This window comes from Anas platyrhynchos, chromosome 7 (assembly GCF_047663525.1).
Source record: "Anas platyrhynchos isolate ZD024472 breed Pekin duck chromosome 7, IASCAAS_PekinDuck_T2T, whole genome shotgun sequence".
NCBI lineage: Eukaryota > Metazoa > Chordata > Aves > Anseriformes > Anatidae > Anas > Anas platyrhynchos.
This window is the reverse complement of record NC_092593.1, coordinates 13,764,443-13,782,397: the sequence shown is the minus strand read 5'-3', so window position 1 is coordinate 13,782,397 and position 17,955 is coordinate 13,764,443. Positions and strand designations below refer to the sequence as shown.

Sequence of the window (17,955 nt, the reverse complement as noted above, 5' to 3'; positions counted from 1 at the left end):
TTTTGGATGGCCAGTTTAAAGCTAATTATGCTAAATGGTAAAAGGTAAGTCATATTTCCACCATAACCTAATTATATACTTTTAAAAAAAAAAAATACTTGGATTGTGCATATCCTTTGTTTAATTTACATGAATATTATTTTGGTCAAGAATAAAAGCAATGTTACAATTGTAACAAGAAAAAGCAGCAACTTTTTTTTGTGGTGAATCTGAAAAGGAATATTCAGTGTGATACTGCAAACTGTAAGATGCTCAATTCCAACATTGTCTCACTCAAACCTGATTTCACTGACAATTTTAATGAAACTCAGAGCAAAAGAGAATCTGGATAAGAGTTAGATTTTGGTAAATTGTATAGCAAACTCTTCAGAGGTTACAGTTAACCTGTTACACTGCACATTTATACAGAGCACTGTTACTAATCTGAACTGATAGTCTCTCCACTTCAAGTTATTATATTAGCTTAGTAAAGCTACCAAGGAAAAAAAAAAATATGACAGTGAAGATGGTGCTACAATTTGTTAGATGAACTTATTCCTTAAGAACATAGAGGAAACCTCAGAAACTGCTGGAATTACTACTTGCATATTGAATAAAAAATCTCTATATTGGAAAAGATGAGGAGCCAAATATTAACAGACACCTAAAATAGAGACAATTATATATAATATATAGAAAATATAAATTTTCTTAACATAGCCAAATGAAGACATTTTTCTCCAGCACGTTATTCACAGCAGGAACCAAATGTGGATGTCCTAATCTGTAGAGAGACACTCTCTCAACAATAATATAGAGGAGGTATATGGTTTATGGCCTTTAAATTGTGCTTGCATCTGTTTTTTTCTTTCCTAATTGTGCTATTAGGAAAAAAAGTTATAATTTTGTCCTGTGATTTTTTTTTTTCTTGGTGGAGCGGTTGTTGCTGTTTTTTAATTATTAATAGAACATTGCAATTGGAACTTGTCGTGATCTGTAAAAGGGGCTACCACTTATCTATTGAAATCAAACAATTTCATTGGGAATGCAGCAATTTTCTTAGCAACTATGACAAACAAGGCCCTAAATTTGGTACAGGTCCTAAATTTGCTGAATGGGATAGCCACTAGTCATAGATAGTCATAGCATTCCAACTGTGGAAATAGATAAAGACATTAACTACTACCTAAATAGTCTAATATAACCAAAAGCATGTTACAATCAATTTTCTAAAATTTTGGGGTACAGTACAATTTCAGGAACATTTTAATACACATCTTTTTCAAAAACTGAACTGTGCATGCTTTACAGCAGATCAGATTTGCTTAGCATGCTAACAGACTGAAAAGAAATGCAAATTATTCTACCATCATTTACTCTTTTTTCCTCTTCTGCTAAGAAAATGACTTCCTCTGATCACTCACAGAAAATGAAAAGGTGAAAGCTACACTCCTCCCCCTTTCCCCCCCTCCCCCCCAACCTTTTTTTTTTTTTTTTTTTTTTAACCCTACTCCATAATTCAAACAGAGTGAGCTCAGCTGGCTGTTAAGCCTGAAACCACTAGGAAGAGACTCAGGATTGTAACATTTACCAATAAGGTCTAACTCAATCCCTAAGAGACACCTGAACTCAGAACTCCAGTAGGCAAAATCCCTTGGAGGTTTTCTTGCAGCGAATGGGAACTGAGGAAGGAGGCCACCCTTCAAGGACAATCTCAATGCAGAACAACCCCGATGTGCTAGAGTACAAGCAGGCATGGGAGGAGGCCAGCTTGGCTGGATGCGGAACTTCAAACACAAAAGGGAAGTATACAGAAGGTGGCAGCAGGATCAGACTACCAAGGAAGAACACAGAAGTGTTCCCTAGGCATTCAGGGATATAACAAGGAAGGCCAAAGCTCAACTGGAGTTGAAAGTGGCAATGTTAAAAAGGGAAAGCTTTCCAGGGAAGCATTCAGTAAGAGAGAGACAAAGGGAAGTGCATCTCCACTGTACAGCAGGTATCTAGTAACAAATGACAGGCTAAGGCAGGTACTGAACACTTTCCTCCTTTGGTCTTCAAGGACATCTGCTCCCTGGATTCCCAGCTCTCTGTATCTGGTAGCATGGTTTGGGAAAAAGAGGAACTACCCACAATACAAGAAAATCAGCTTAGGATAGACTAGATAAAAGGCAGTCTCCTTGATTTTGTCTTATACTTGCCTAGTCTCCCTCCTCTCTTCTCCCCACGATCCCTGCTTATAAAGATTGCATTATGTAATTTAGACACAGTATTAAATTGAGTGGACCTTTGGAAAGGTAAGAGGCATATTACTGAGCCATACTGTAAGAACTGACATTGCAGACCTTTACTCATAGCAAAAGAAAGCCTATGGTACGATAAAACTGTGTATGTGCACACAAGTGGGGGGCAGGGTGTATTTTTTTTCCCCAATTTATTTTTCTTTTGTAAAGACCAATTATGTTGGTACTACAGCCTTCCCAGGAAGAAATTAATAACCCTGATGTCAGCTGATATGGCTGAATACAAAGAAGAACTGTTTAGGTAATTACACACACACAAACCACACTAAGAATTTAGATCAGCATCCCCGGCATGCAAACGATATGAAACAGTTCACAGAAACCTCTAGCTTCCAGTAGGGACTTGCAGCTTAATTATGATTTACATTGTACATACTCAGTAATTTACTAGCATGCTGTATAGAACCTATTTCTACTATTACTGTTTCCCTCCCCAAAAAACAGCAGTAAAAGCAGCCTGGATTAAAAACATCCTGATTATTACAGCACTGCATTTATAAAGCAGCCTTAACCCAGAAATACCCCTAACACTTCAGAACTCTTGGAAATGAAGGGTTTCTTTCTTATAACAAGTTGCTATTATAAAGGTAGGTCTGACTATCACAGTAGTCCCAGACTTAACATTGCAAGATCCAGTTTTCATTTACCAGACTAACCATGGAGATTGAAAATGTAAACGCTGTGTTTGCCTCAGGCTTACTTTTCTTTAAATGCTTAGAGGCAATATGTTTACTGTGTTTAATTATATCTGTTTGTGGAGAATGCTTTTGTCCATAGCTCGTTGTGTTTATCTGCTAAAATTTGATCATTCACACTGCTTCTCAACACAGTAAACCCCAAATTAAATAACATCCTACAACAAAACTTGAGATTAAGCTAAACACTGAAAAAACAAGTGTCTCAGAAGTTCAGTGGGTTGAAGAAAAGATGTCATCATCATTTTGAATGTCTGCAAGAAAGCTTACTAAGTGAAAATAAGTCACTGACTACAGGTAATGGATCTTACCATACACTAAGAGGAAACAACAATCAAACAAGAATTTCAGGTGCCCATATCAGCTGGAATTCAGAGAAAAGCTTTTTCCAGTTTCAGCTGGGGTAATCAATTTAATCTGTTTATATGAAGATGAACTTCAGAAAATTCCAATGCTATATTGCCTAAGAACACAGATCATCAGCAAATGAAAACATGAAATGTTTTCTAATACGAAAAGCTCTTGTGCCTGGTAAACTCATGTCTATTACAATGATTCTATATGGCTGACAGCCCACTCAGATCTTGATTATAGTATGTACAGGGAAGTATGTAGTGAGAAGGACTGTAAGAGCAAATTCAAAGCAGGCAAAGGAATCTAAGGGGAAGTTACTTCTTAGGGATGCAAAAAAAGGCTTTGGGGAAGGTGACAAACTTGGGTAAAGCACTAGTGTGATGTAACGAAATAGGATTTCTCTTCGATCTTTCCCCTTCTGACATGAGTAAGTAAAAACAAGATCCCAATTTAAGAGACTGATGATCTCATCATGTTAACTTGTTTACTGAGGGTAACTCCATGCTTACATAACAGAACAGCTTTACAATCTATTTTACTTCAGAGAAGTGACAGCCTTTTCTTCGATAAATGCACTTTTTGAACTTTATTGTGAAAATGGCTATCTGTGGATGAAGGGAAAACAGTATCTCTGAATGCTACTCTTCAGTTATCCTCAAATAATATATCTAAGCTAAATTTAACACAGGAAGCACAATTAAATTATATGTGATGAAACGGATCACAGCAAACACTTTTCAGGTTAAGATTTGTAAGTTTAGTGGTCCCTTGAAACAATAACCTAGAATAAAGTTGACATTACCGTAACACTGGCTATACAGTTGATTAAACAAAGTACGCTTACAAACTCATAAAGAAGTATTAAAATTAATTATATTTTGCACCACAATCACTTAACAGCACAGCATGCAGAACAGGACAAAAACCCATCATAAATTATCCATTGCACAGCATGAGGTAAATCATTTCACCTTGAGATATTGTAATTAAGTTTCAGTCTTCTTTAGAGCATGTGACACTGACAGTGGTAAAAATATGTTTTGAAATACCAAACAAAAGCACTAGTTTAAACAGTTATCCTTACCATGGAAAGGTGTTAATTCGTACTCTGTTCTTAAAAATTAGTATTCCACCTGACATCACTCCAATCATTATTTCATTGTTACTCTGATCCTTCAAAAGAGAAAAGAGACAATGGTTTGAAAAACAATATAAACATCTTTGAAATCTCATATATATATTCATTCTCATCTCTCTCTCTCTAAACACAAAAAACACAATAGCAAAATAGAACTTGATTTACATGGAAGGAAACGTGTTTTAGTAAGATGAGTAGGAATTACATTATTCCCTCCTAATTCGAACAAGCCCGTATGTTTGCTCTAAGCCCTTTATAAACTACCACAGAATTTTAATTTTCTAAGTTAGATCTTCCATCTTCCTCCAACATTGAAGAAACAAAAATATAGAGTATTTTAGCAGCTTATTATGAATAACAGCACTAATAGATTGGCTTGGCGTTTGCTATACTAAAAGCAACCAGCGACTTAAATTCCTACCTGAAAGGAAATTGCAATCTCAGAACACAGAGAGGAGAGATTCTAAAACAAATAATATTGTAAGCATATTTAAACAGCACATTTTCCCTCAAATATTTATGCACTCTAATCAAATGCCTGCTACAGGTCTCTCAACACAGGTGCAAAAATAGGAAGATAGAGACAGTAGTGAAGTGCAGTACTTATCACATTATGCTGCATACTTCTCTAACATTAGGGAGTTAGACAAGAATATTTAAAAAAGAGCTGTCTTATTTACTAAAAACGATTACATTCAGTCTTTGGAGAAATAGTAGCACTGTCATGGCAAGTTGTTTCAAGATCTCAAGCTACCTGCCTTACCAGATAAAACTATTTCACTGTACTTATTACGAAGAAGTAAGCTACTAGGTTTCCACACACACTCAATTATTCTTCATGATCAGACTTTTCATTTAAAAGCCCTGGTTTCAGATGTATATCCTTCATAATTTTAACCTCTATTTCATTTTTGAATTTACAGCGGAAGGATAGGTAGTGATTTGTTTTCACATTACACTTCACGTTATATACGTTACGCGCTACATATCACATCAAATTATAGTACATTCACCTTACATGGTAGATCACATTATATACAGATAATGATCCGTAGCTCAGTTCTAATCTGAACCAAATAAAATATACTTAAAAGATGACAGATCCTTAAGTATCAAAAGCACGTTTCAACAAGTACATTTTTCTTTTTCACCAGTAACCAACCAAACTGGCATTCAGGTTGAACCTCAATAACGCACACAAACTAAGCCCAAATTAAAGCAAACAAGTAATCACTGAATTGTTTAGGTTGGAAAACACCTTTAAGAGCATAGCAACTGTTGAAATTGCTAAACTGCATTTAAGCAGATTATAATATAATTTCATTTTTTTCTCCTGAAAACAGCAGCCAGGGAAGACTCACTAAAATATATATATTACCACATAAATATCCAAGGAATCCACTTTTACATTACAATGCTAGCTGATCCAAACTTACCCTTGCATAGTGCAATTCAACTCCATAAAGTTCTAAGGTACGTGCTGTATTGAGATAATTGAACTCTGCTTCTGCAGGAGACAGCCCTCTGAAAGAAAGAAGCTAAATAAGAAACATTCAAATATACCCCCCACATCAGGCTCTTTATTGAGCTCAAATACAAAATATGCATCAGCTTTACTAGTTCTTCCCCCACCCAGAATTCTGAATTTCCTTTCTCACCATAAGCAGACTGCAATCCAAAAATTTTAACTGGTGCTTCCAGTGTCTTGAAAAGAGACTGCAACACACTGTTTGCAAATGCACTTATTTATTTATTTATTTATTTATTTATTTCTAATGCATTGTATTGTTTAAATGTCTGTGAAGCTCTGGAATCTGGAAATTACTTTTGCAATTCCGTATTTTGCATTGATAATAGCAATCTCTCCATAACACTCACCTTCAAACTTTAAATTATCATCAACCTACTTGAATTTTATTTACTCTACTTAACTGGATTTGCTAAGCCATTAACTGAAATGTAAAACAACATTCAGTAGTTTTTAAACTATAGCTTATCTTTTGTTAAATTTTACTGTAAGAACAAAGTGCCTCAGTTCTAAAATGCCAAGGAGCTATCAATGAAAGAAATACTGTTGAACATTACACATTGAGAAAAATGTATTTTCCATTGCTTCATTGCCTTTTCCTCTTTAGGAAAAAGTCAAGGAATTGCGAACAGGAAAGACCAGACATTGGAGAAAAGGACTTGTTTTTTACTTCTGAAGTGACTCTAATGTACTGGTAAGAGCACCATGAAAACAAGGCCTTTATGCATTCTCAAGAACTGAATAACACTTTTAAAGTAACTGTATCCTGCTAAGTTAATATCTTATGTAATACACACACAATTTTCAGTGCACCTTTACCATGTTCATTTACTCACTAATATGCCTTCTTATTCTAACAGATGCGTTCCATCTCTGCAGAGCATCAATGGTACTTATTATACAGACATTCTACAAAAAATATCACATTCACATAGAGAATTTTTTAACAGAAACCTTTAAGACAAAATACTCAGTTTTTATGTAATAGCACAGCACCAGCAGTCAGGATTTGACCAAGTCAGTCAATATCTTCTGCTGTAAATCCTTACATGTGCTGCTGATGTAATTTTGCTATTTCTTTTTCAAAGTCTTGAGGCTGGCTAGGGATGAAAGAATAGTCTGAGAGGTAGCCTGGCAAGTTTTCTGAATGGTTGTAGTCTCCCAGCTCGGCTAAAATATTAAAAAGAGAGGTTATTGTTTATCAGTGATGTACTTGGCATTGTGCAATGCCCCCAAATTCACACAAGTCTGCTCCCACATACTTTATGTTCTACAGCAAATTAAAATATATTAGACATTTTAGCTCCCCTTTTCCCTTTGAATAGCGTCACATTCTCATTGAGTGCTGTGGAAATCATTCAAAAAGAGCTCTGAGTGGGTGTTTACGCAGGAAGTTTATGAAGTGTTTAATTTCTAATGCACAAATTAAATTCATAAATGCTCTTATAATGATGAGTATTAAATAATACACTTCAAGGTATCGCAGGTACTAGCTTTTTTCTTTCTTTTTTTTTTTTTTTAACCTTTGCTTATTTTGATATGATTGTGTTTTGTTTTGTTTTTTAAACTTTGCAACTGCTATTTCTTCACTTTGGAAGCTCTGCTAAAACAACTACACCAAGATATATTCAGAAGCATTAGAAAAAAAATTTTTTGTACAATTGTATGCATACATACACCTACAATGTTTATTTGAAACTACTAAAAAGCGTATTTACATAATTTCTAACACATCCTTAAAAGCCTAAGTAAATCAAAATCACATTTACTGTCAGAATAAATTAAAAAAAAAAAAACACACAACTTGCTGAAACTACAGACTTAGAGTTTTTTTTGTTTTTTTTTTTTTTTTTAAACTGTAATCCAAAAATAAATCCAGCTGTAAGTGTCTGCAATCCATCTAACAGATTTACAGTAATAAGTAACATAACATGTGAAAATTGGAAAGTTCATAGCAACCTAGCATGGTGTGGGGTCCTGGGAAGGCCTACTGATGATTTGTGGGGTATGGAAAAACTGACAATGGGAGGGATGAAGGAGAGGAGCGAGAAGATAAGCAAGGGAAGCAAAGGCAGGAAAGTAGTCTGGGGCATTTGCATTACCAGAGACTGATCCTATTAAAAATGATTTCAAAACTGGAAAATGTGACCAGACTTTGTAACCAAGTGCAATTCTTACTAAAATACGCTACAAGTGTATTTTATATAATAATATATATTTTGCAAGGGTGGCTAAGGTCTATGGCTGCTGTTTACAAATAAAGAATTCTAAGACCTAAACCCAAAGAGAGTTTAGTAACAGGCATGCACAGAAAACCATTAGACAGATCTGAACACTGCAAAACTTAAGGACAGCAAGATCTTGCATGTAAATGTTAACTACAAGGCACAATGCATACCCGCTACTACTACATTATTTTAAAAAGAAACATTTTTTTCTTAGAAGATTAAAACATTATAAACTTTTCATAGTGTCTGCTTCATTATCAAAATCTTTTCTAAGGCAAAATGCTAAGTTATGACTTTTATTTTTCTGATAGCATTTACACTACATATTTTTTCTAGCAGCTGCAGTTTGGTGTTTTCTGAAAGAGAAATTGCTCTGCTGATTGATCTGGAAAAAGGCAAGCAACTTTTCACCACTTATCAAAACTGCACATAATATTTTACATTAACATTACCATGTATTTTTTTCCCTGAAAAAATCATCATGGACTATTTCTCTGATATGTAAGAAGTACAAAATGTAAATATAACACAGGAATACAGATGGATATATGAGGCCTGCATATAAAACAGATTCTGACAATCACAATTTCCAAGAACTAAGGGTTGAATATCTTAGATTCCTTCCATTGAACAGTTTAGGTTTTATGGAAGGAAAACAGGGAGAAAGGAAGACGACAATCTCAGTCTTCTAGACATAATTACCCACTGATGGGTAGTTAAAACTGGTAACACAGGTGTTGAACTATTTGGTCAGATATGAGCAGAACTTACTTCACACTCATTTGGAGGTTCACTTTACAGCATAAAACATGCAAGTGTCTAAATACTGCTTTAGTATGACTCAAAAACATATACATGTATATCAAATCACACTTCAGAATGCAGAGAAAGGCAACGGATTTGTTTGTTTGTTTTTTAACTGCATGGGTTTAAAGAAGGAAAACTGAGAGCTATTAGTATTTCTCTCTAATGCAGCAGAATCTTCTGGGGGAGAAAAAACAACCAGCCAGATTTCTTTAATAATGAGAAACATCATGTTATGTCCACAAATATGATGATATACAAACTACATTCTTTAGAAACTAAACTATCCAGTGCTACATTTTTTACGTATCTCAGGACTTACATATATACAAATACTTCATTATACTTACATTGAACAGCATAGGAAGCCAGAAGAGCAGCAGTATTATATGGACAGGGCAATCTGTTTTGTTTTTAGAAGAAAACCAAATGAAATTATGTACTTCATATGAAACAGTTATTTTGAAAAGCCTAATCTTTCATAATCTATCAATGCACAAGCTGGACAGGTAACTATTATAAATGCTTCTATTTGCATAAATGTTATTTTTAAACATTTTTTATTTTTGTCTATATAATTTATGATTAACTTAACAATGTTTTGTCAAAGTTTCATGCTATATTTAACATAACAAAAATGTCTTACCTTCCAGTAAGAATGTCCTGTTTAATTTGCAAAAAATACTGGTACCTTATTAAAAAACAGAACAGAAATTAAAAATCATTTAGTTTTTCATTAGTTTAGTGCATTTTGTTTCCAGTTAGCACAAAGCTAAACCTTTACACTTTGCATGCTATTTCTTAAACTCTTACAGGAAAGAAATTAAACTGTGATTAGTAATATAGTACAACTTTGTAAATTAAACTATTTACAGGCTAGTAGTTACTGTATAATGATATTATATGTATTTCACCAGTATATTGACAAATTCACATTTTACCCATTTTATTTGATGGTACTTCGGTTCAGTTTAAAATTAAAAAAAAAAAAAAAAGAGCCTTCATGATGACTAAGTGTAACAATAGAACAATTCAGCACACAAGCCAAAAGTCAAAGATGGCATCTATATACACTGCTAACTTAATAAGTATGCTTTATACTCCAGGTAGATAAAAAGCGTTAGTTTATTCTCATCAAATATTTGACATTACTTGGTTTTCATTTAGACTAAACTAATTAGTCTCAGTATTTTGGCATCACATTCTTAAATAACAGTTGTGGATTTTATTATGTTAAAAGCCTTCTAGAAGTCTTTTGACTTCCCTTGAACTTCTGTTCTGAAGGTTTTTTTTTTTTAATTATGATGTGAGAAAAGCTTGTTTTAGAAGTTCTTCTACTCTTCACATGCACACTCTTTCAAGTAAGGAAGGAGATGGGAACAGCAAAAGGAGCAGACTAACACTTTAAACTAAGGACTACTTTCAACCAAATGTTAGCAGCAGAAACTCTGTAACTTAAAAACAAAACAAAACAAAAAAAAAAAAAAAGAAACCTGAACCTTCCCAGTGAGTGGAAAATTTTAACATCGTTCCTGTCTTCTTATAAATTTATTAAGTTTTGGAACATCCTACATCATTATTACAAAAACTAGCCATTTTCCTTCTGTAGTTCTGCTTTGGAAGTACTGTTAGCCACACTTGCTCATCATAAACATTCAACAATTACGTATCAAAAATACTCACTTTAAGTCTGACTAAAACCAAACATTAAATATTTTCCAATATTAACTTGCACTAAGAAGTTCAAAACAATATATATCCCTATTATATATCATATGATTTCTCATAATTGTTTAGACTAAGATTCAGCGTAGTCTTCAGAAACTGGTTACTACTTTGAAGACTTTCACAAACATTTACAAATACATACAGAAATCAAGTCATTTACAAGCTAAATTTAGTGAAAGGTAAAACATTTCACATTTGAAATAGTATCAGGAAAATACTTGCAAACTGATAAGCAAAGATGTTAGCTCCTGTATGCTCAACTCTTACAAAACCTTCTAGAGGATCCTGGACCTCTAGGAATGGCAACAAGCTTTGTTTCTGGTATTAACCCTAAGAAGTTAAAACTGAGACACTAGACAGGCTTTAGAGAACTCAAAATACTTTCTCATTTTGCATCTTAGAATGCACATTGATACAAAAAAAAAAAAAAAAGAAACAGATGAAGCAAATTTATTCACCTATTAAAGAAACGTAAATCAATACTTCCCACTGTTAACATTCATGGCTGTACAAACATGGAAAAATTCTGCATGTGCAGATGCATTTTTTATTTTTTACTTTTTGTGAAAGGCATTATTAGAAATATGCCATGGTACTTAATGGACCTGATGATTAACGAATGCCAATCAGAGTTCATTTTCTGTCCACTGTTTTCAGTGAACAGTGAAGTTAATTGCTTGTTAGCTAACCACCCCAGTTCAAACACTGGTGTCTTGCACATTATAAAGCAAAATGGGAAATCAATAGAAGCTGTATTAATGTAGACCTGAAAATCTGTACAACAAATTCAGCTAAACCAATTAAGAAGGCTTTGATTGCATTACAATGTTTTCATCTTCCTTAAATATAGGGAAAAGGATAAGACAGAATTATTGTTAACTGGAGTCATTGTTAATAAAGAGGTTGTCCTGCGATGAGCAGAACTAATGAAGCTTCATCTCCTATCAATGTAAGTTCTTAAAGCTAAACCCTCCAACACAAGCTGAGCTCCCACTGACCCTTTTCTGACCTGAGGCATTCATAACCTGCCTCCCCCTCACAAATTCTCAGAGGCCTAATTTAAAGATATGAGCCTGCACTGAACCTTTCCAATCTATTCGTATTGCCTCATGTTAGCTCATTCTTCTTTTTTTCCATGAAATTTATAAAAACTGAGTACTTTTTGAGAAGTCTCATCATGAATGAAAACTCAAAAGCACGGGCTTTGTTTCTTCCCTTTTCTGGTGGCTTTTTTTCCATTTGTTTTGTTTTTGTTGGTTGGTTTTGTTTTAAGAGGGGAAATGCTGATTACATGAAAGGACCACATGTCAGTGACAAGGCATCCTAATTTCACTACAAAAACCCCATGGATAATGGCATTCTCTTTATAATAATTCCAAATATAAATGAGTTTTCTCAGGGGCAATTAGGCCTATTAGCTAAAAAGGCAAAGCTGACCCAGATACGGCAATCCTACATTACTTCTTACCTAAATGGCTGCTGTATTTATAGCAGCACTGTATTTACAGCATAACATTTATGTAAACAGTTGTCTTTTTTCTTTACTGTTTGCTTGATATAGATAAGCATTTGCTGTTTTTTAATTTCCTTAGTAATATTTTATATTGCCCTTCAATCCAAATTACATATTTTTCATTCCTCTAATATAGTATATTGCAAAATTCTCTGACTAAATATTTCAATAAAACAAAGACTAATCCGGGGCTCATTTTTGTAAATTCTGACTACATAAATGTGTACAAATTTTTGTTAAAAATTTGACAAAACCAACGTTATAAACAAATATGGAGCCAAATTTTCACAGTTTCAGTGCTTAGGTTTCTAAAGCTATCTTTAATAATTTAGATATTGAACAGAGCTGACCTGTTTTCAGAATGGCTGACATCCAAAAATTGCAATCTGTCAAATCACACCACTTATGTAGAAGAGTAGAACTAATACTGAAAACATGAGGCATTTCTTCAGGAGCTATCTGCAACTCAAAAACCTCCTAACTGGATTCACACTGAGCATTTTCTTCAGCAAACTTCAACACGTTGCTAGCAAAATGAGCTCACATCATTCAAGCTAAGACTACAAATATATGAACAGAGATGAACTTATTAGTGCCAGGCAGAAAACTGGAAAAAAAAATGCAGAAAGCTCAGGATTTTTTTAATCATAAAGGAGAACACAATTAAGGATAAAATTAAATTTTGCTCACTGATAAATTGCAGGATTAAGTTTTTCCCTTCTTTTATTTTCTCTTTCCTGTTCCTACTTTATAGTATTTTCTTTATGCAGTTACTTAATTTTGCATATATATTTGTAAATTTATTCATAGAGGTTTTTTTGTTATGTTGATTTGGTGCAACTGCATAGTTCCTGCCTGTAATTATCAGACAAAAATTAGAAGCCTGCATATACTACACATAAAAATGCTACAAGAAAATTTACGTGTTATACCTTTAAAAAAAAAAAGTTTTCCCCTTAGACATAAACCTTCTAGAAAAATATGTCATTGATGAATTAACTAGACCTACCTTGTATATTCTTCTTGGAGCTTGTTTGGATCACTTACAAAAAACTTAACTCTCAAGTTCAAACTGTGAGGAGATCCTCCTATGGTCAAGGAAAGTATTTCTAATTAATCAAGGCACCTTGAAAAAACATCATTATAATGATGTATGAATTGTCCAAATACATATACGTACTCACTTTTTAATTGTTTCCTGATAGGTTTGTTTGGATCCAACCACCTCTGGAAAGAGATAAATTATAACACTAATTTTAGAGAAACAAAAAAGCACTAATTATAGCCATATGTATCAGGAACCGTTGTAATTTTGTTATTTTTTATTTGGTCTTTTACCAAAACATCCTATTGGCATACAGAGTATTACCATAGACTCTGGAAAAACACCAACATTATCATGAGCAGTTGCTAGTCTTCTCTACTTGAGATTAATCTCTGCTCTCCAGGTATCTGTCTGTTATAGTATTAGGACAACTACAACATGGTCATTGTCACCTGTACCTGACAGAGGTTAGAACTCAGTTAGGGTATGTTTAACCATCTGTAGCAATTCTTTAAACTGATTATCTCATGCAAACTAACTGTGGCAGTGAAAAGCAAAGGTTAATTTACTGTCCTCGGAAGTTAATTTGCTTAAATCAGTTCAGGTTCCTTCTAACTCTGCAGTTTGCAGGTCTGACACATCCAGAGTGATCTCACTGGCTCACAGATTCTCCTCCAATTGTCAGAGTCAACTCTGCAACATCCCTAATTATGATCTTGTAAATCAATCTTGTACGCAGCCTACTTAACTACTGGATTAAGGACTACAGAACATTTTTACCAACCTTGATCGTCTCTATGGGAGAATACTGCTTTGGTATATTCACCCATCGTATATGCAGATCTTTATAAAGTCAATGCTGCAACTTTCAGAGAGAAGTGTGGTTCTTAGGAAAGCCCTACAAGATATTTGAACAGCTCCCTCTACCACCCCAGCAGACCCTGTACCAACGTACTTTAGCTAACTTATACCTTCACTTCTGATAAATACCATTTCGTTCCTCATCCTGCCTTGGAATGCAAGCCCACAAGCCCCAGGAACCAGCTGCATGGCCACAGATCCCTCATGTGAACCACAGAGTCCAAGTCGTGTATGGCACACAACTACCTCAAACTTACCACCCCCCTTTGGAGGAAGCAAACAGACTTGAAATATTTGATACACACTACAGATCTCAAGTTAGTTCGGTCATTTCATTTGTTGGGAATACAAAATAATGCTGACCAGATCCAAATGTGGTATCCTTCTAGCAGATGGCTTGAGAAGAACATGATTAAAAACACTTGAGTATCTTTAAACAGGGGTTTTGATTCAATATATCTGATAAATACATAGATCTGACTGATAATCCTCTGACTTTTTTTTCTCTAAGAAATACTGCTTGAGATTATAGTTAATCCAGAAAACCTGGAATTTAAATGCTTAGCAGAAAAGCTTGCGTTCGCTTCCTTTTGGTTGCAAAAAATCAATTTGGAATGTACTAATATAGCTTAAACCACAGAAGAGTAACTTTTTTTTTTTTAAACTGTATTTAACAAGCAATATCCATGCTTCACATGATATAACTGGATCCAAACATAAAACGTGAGAGACTGCAAAGCATTAAATCACTTAACAGAATAAGAAGCTGAAGCTGATACGGTTCAGGCAAAACTAACAGAAGTTTATGGGTCAAGGTGATGGTAGCAAGAAGCGTTATCCGACGTGGTTCAGACTTGCTAGCAGGTCTGAGGGGTAGGAATACCTGGGATCCCCTCTTCCCAAGGCTGCTCCAGGCCCCCACAACCAGCCACAGCACTCCGCTGTAGAAAGCATCAATGCTTCCTGTGTTGATCTGTGCTAGGAAATGAGCTTTATACAAATACATAAAGCTTGGGTAGTTTATGCAATTCGCATTTAGACACAGTGATAGAGGTTTCACACTCAATTGGCAGAATTCTCTTTTTTCCCCCCGTCAGTTTTGTGTCCTGCAGCATTTCAGTATCCTAGTAATATTCCAGTGTGTTATTACACATGTAACTGCAGTATTTGACAATCCAATCTGTTTCCTTTGCACAAATGAGCAAAGTGTAAAAGTAAGCTGATATCAAAACCCAGAATTAATCAAACCCATAAATCTTCAGCTTAGACTACTAATAGTTGTAAAAATTTTATTTAGCTCTGACATATTTTGATGGCAAGTAGATAGTTGCTGAAAAGCCAAATATTTTAGAAGGAATATTAAGCTGTTAAAGCATGTGCTTGTATCAACTATCTGTGAAGTCCCTCTTCTTTTGGAATAACTATTAGTATCTATTAGCGTTGTGTTCAACTACTTCCAGACAGACAAACTAAAAAAAATGTTTAGAGTTCTAAGCCTTGTAATGCCAGGTAAGTGTGAATAAGAAACACTAAGTTTCTTAATGTTGAATAAAATATTCAATGGTGTTAAATTAAAGGCATTTTAATCAAAGCTGAAAAATAATTTAGGTTTTTCTACAGTGTGACTTTGGCTTTTTAGCCTTGGAACAAAGTTTAGATTGATAAAATTAAATTATGGCTGTCCTGCCAATGTCATAATAGAACCATATATGAAGTTACAAAAGAAAACTCCATTAAATATCTACAGTGTGTTACGTTGCTGATTTATAAAGTTTCAATGCTATGGAATTTCCTTTCAATTAAAGCGCATCAACTATTACCAAAACTTAGTTTCAGAAGAGTCCCTTTCTTTATCTGTTATGGTGATGAGCCGACAGCTGCTGTTACATCGTGAACAACACAAAATGTGATTTAAAGCCCTGCAAGTGCCTTGGCTAGAAAAGAAATCACCTTACAGGATAATGAAAACACACCCAAATGTTACTTGTTATCCCAGCTGATGATGATCATGCCACCCAATAACTAGATAAAACAAAACAGACAATGTCCCTTTAACGTATGATTTCATGAGCACAAGTCTCACCATTTCACTTGTAACTACAAGGTGATACTGACTCTTTACAGTGTCCCAGATCACAGTGATGCTCATCTAAACTCCATCACTTCTGGAGTCCCCTATTTCCACTTCAAGAGAGAACATTCATTAGAATCCCCCATTTGGGGGAGGGAATACAATGCTACTGATATCTGGGATCAGTTGTATTTATTTATTTAAGTTTTGCAGCCATGCATAATACTGGTTATAGGGCATGGAAATGTAATAGCCAATTCAAATTTAACTGAAATAATGCTAGCTGAAGCAGAGCTGTACTTCAAGAGCTACATTTCCATTTCAATCATGCAATCACTTTGATCAAAGTAAACTCTTCGAATCCTATTTAATACCTTACTAAATCTACACAAGCAATACATCATAAGCTTCAGAAATGCCTCTTGAATTCAGAATAACAGGTATGTTTACATAGTACAAAGAAAGGATTCTAACAGCAGAAGACTGATGTTTAAAACAGAAGACCCTGTGGTTTGGATGAGTGCAGGGGGCTGAATGCAAATCTCTGGAAGGTTTAACCACTTAAAAACAGACTTAATTCCAAATATTCCTTTCTCACAAATAAATCTAAGTAGTACATTTTGTACTTCTACTTGTTTAAAAACAGCTAGTAACTCTTCATGGAGTGATGCTCAAAAGGTCTACAAGCAGCATTTCCCATGGATGCATAGGTTAAATTTGTTTTTCTCATGGCAGAGATTAAAATAGATCAGTTTAAAAAACTGTAGCAATGACAAAAATTCACGGTTGAGTTAGACTCAGGTGACTTCATCTAACCCTGCAAAAAGATGCAATACTCGAAGAGCACCACCAAATGCACTACTTTTGCTTAAACACTGATTAAGCTCTCCATTTCTCACAAACCAAACATCACCCATCTTTCTTCCCGTTTCAACCTTCATCTACTTTAACATGCTGCTTGAATGCTGATTATTACCATATAATTAACTTGGATAGTTTTCACAACTGCCATTTAATTAATTCACTTGATCTGATTTGTTCATTATGCCAGCCTCCAGTGTTTCTACCACACATATATTACTATTTCCCTACTTCTGTCACTGTTCTCCCCTACCAGTGTTTCTCCCTAATTCTGTTTCTTAATTCTGCTCCACCTTCTAGTAGAAATACTATTCTAATTCTATGCCTCTCATCTACCAAATTAATCAATGAAAATACCATTCTCAAGTACATCAAATAACCATGTATTCAAATTGGTGCATTAAAAAAAATGGCTTAAGGAGCAAATAAAATATTCATGTGTTCTTTATTCATGAAATCACTCTTTTGAGAACATTCTGAAAACAAGCCCAACCAACAAGATTGAAGAGCATCTCCCATGTGAGAAGACAGCACACTTCATGGTATCATTTGTGTTCTTGTACAGGTAAATTCAGCAGTAGAAAAAAAGTAAAACTATTAAAATGTTATAATGTTTAAATAAATATTAATGTTAAATATTTTGCTATCATTATTGCAATGTTGTAAAAGAAGAACTTCAATTCATGGTTCAAGCAGGTGAGAAATAATATATATATATATTATATATAATCCTTTCTCCACTCTCAAGATTTTAATTTTGTTCCACATATTAGAATACAGCTGTCCAGGTGAGCAAATCAAAACTATTTCAAAAAGCTAAGAAACATCTTTTTCTTTTTTTTTTTTT

At 34.3% G+C, this 17,955-nt stretch overlaps 1 protein-coding gene across 7 annotated transcripts in view; it reads right to left on the bottom strand.

The window, feature by feature from the left end:
- Positions 1-17,955, bottom strand: part of PTPN4 (protein tyrosine phosphatase non-receptor type 4) — a 110,352-nt gene that overhangs the window by 45,174 nt on the left and 47,223 nt on the right. For 4 of the 7 annotated variants that reach the window (XR_005267248.2, XM_038182488.2, XM_038182487.2 and 1 more), the window contains 8 exons: positions 13,455-13,497; positions 13,280-13,379; positions 9,676-9,720; positions 9,380-9,432; positions 7,047-7,167; positions 5,906-5,993; positions 4,891-4,932; positions 4,416-4,504 (listed from right to left, as the gene is read on the bottom strand). Coding sequence is in view for 6 of the 7 variants with exons in the window: in XM_038182488.2 (XP_038038416.2) it covers positions 4,416-4,504; positions 4,891-4,932; positions 5,906-5,993; positions 7,047-7,167; positions 9,380-9,432; positions 9,676-9,720; positions 13,280-13,379; positions 13,455-13,497 (581 nt within the window). In the remaining variant the exon portion in view is untranslated. The remainder of the gene's footprint in view (positions 1-4,415; positions 4,505-4,890; positions 4,933-5,905; positions 5,994-7,046; positions 7,168-9,379; positions 9,433-9,675; positions 9,721-13,279; positions 13,380-13,454; positions 13,498-17,955) is intronic. The other 3 variants (XM_038182483.2, XM_038182485.2, XM_038182486.2) reach the window with 3 other exon arrangements.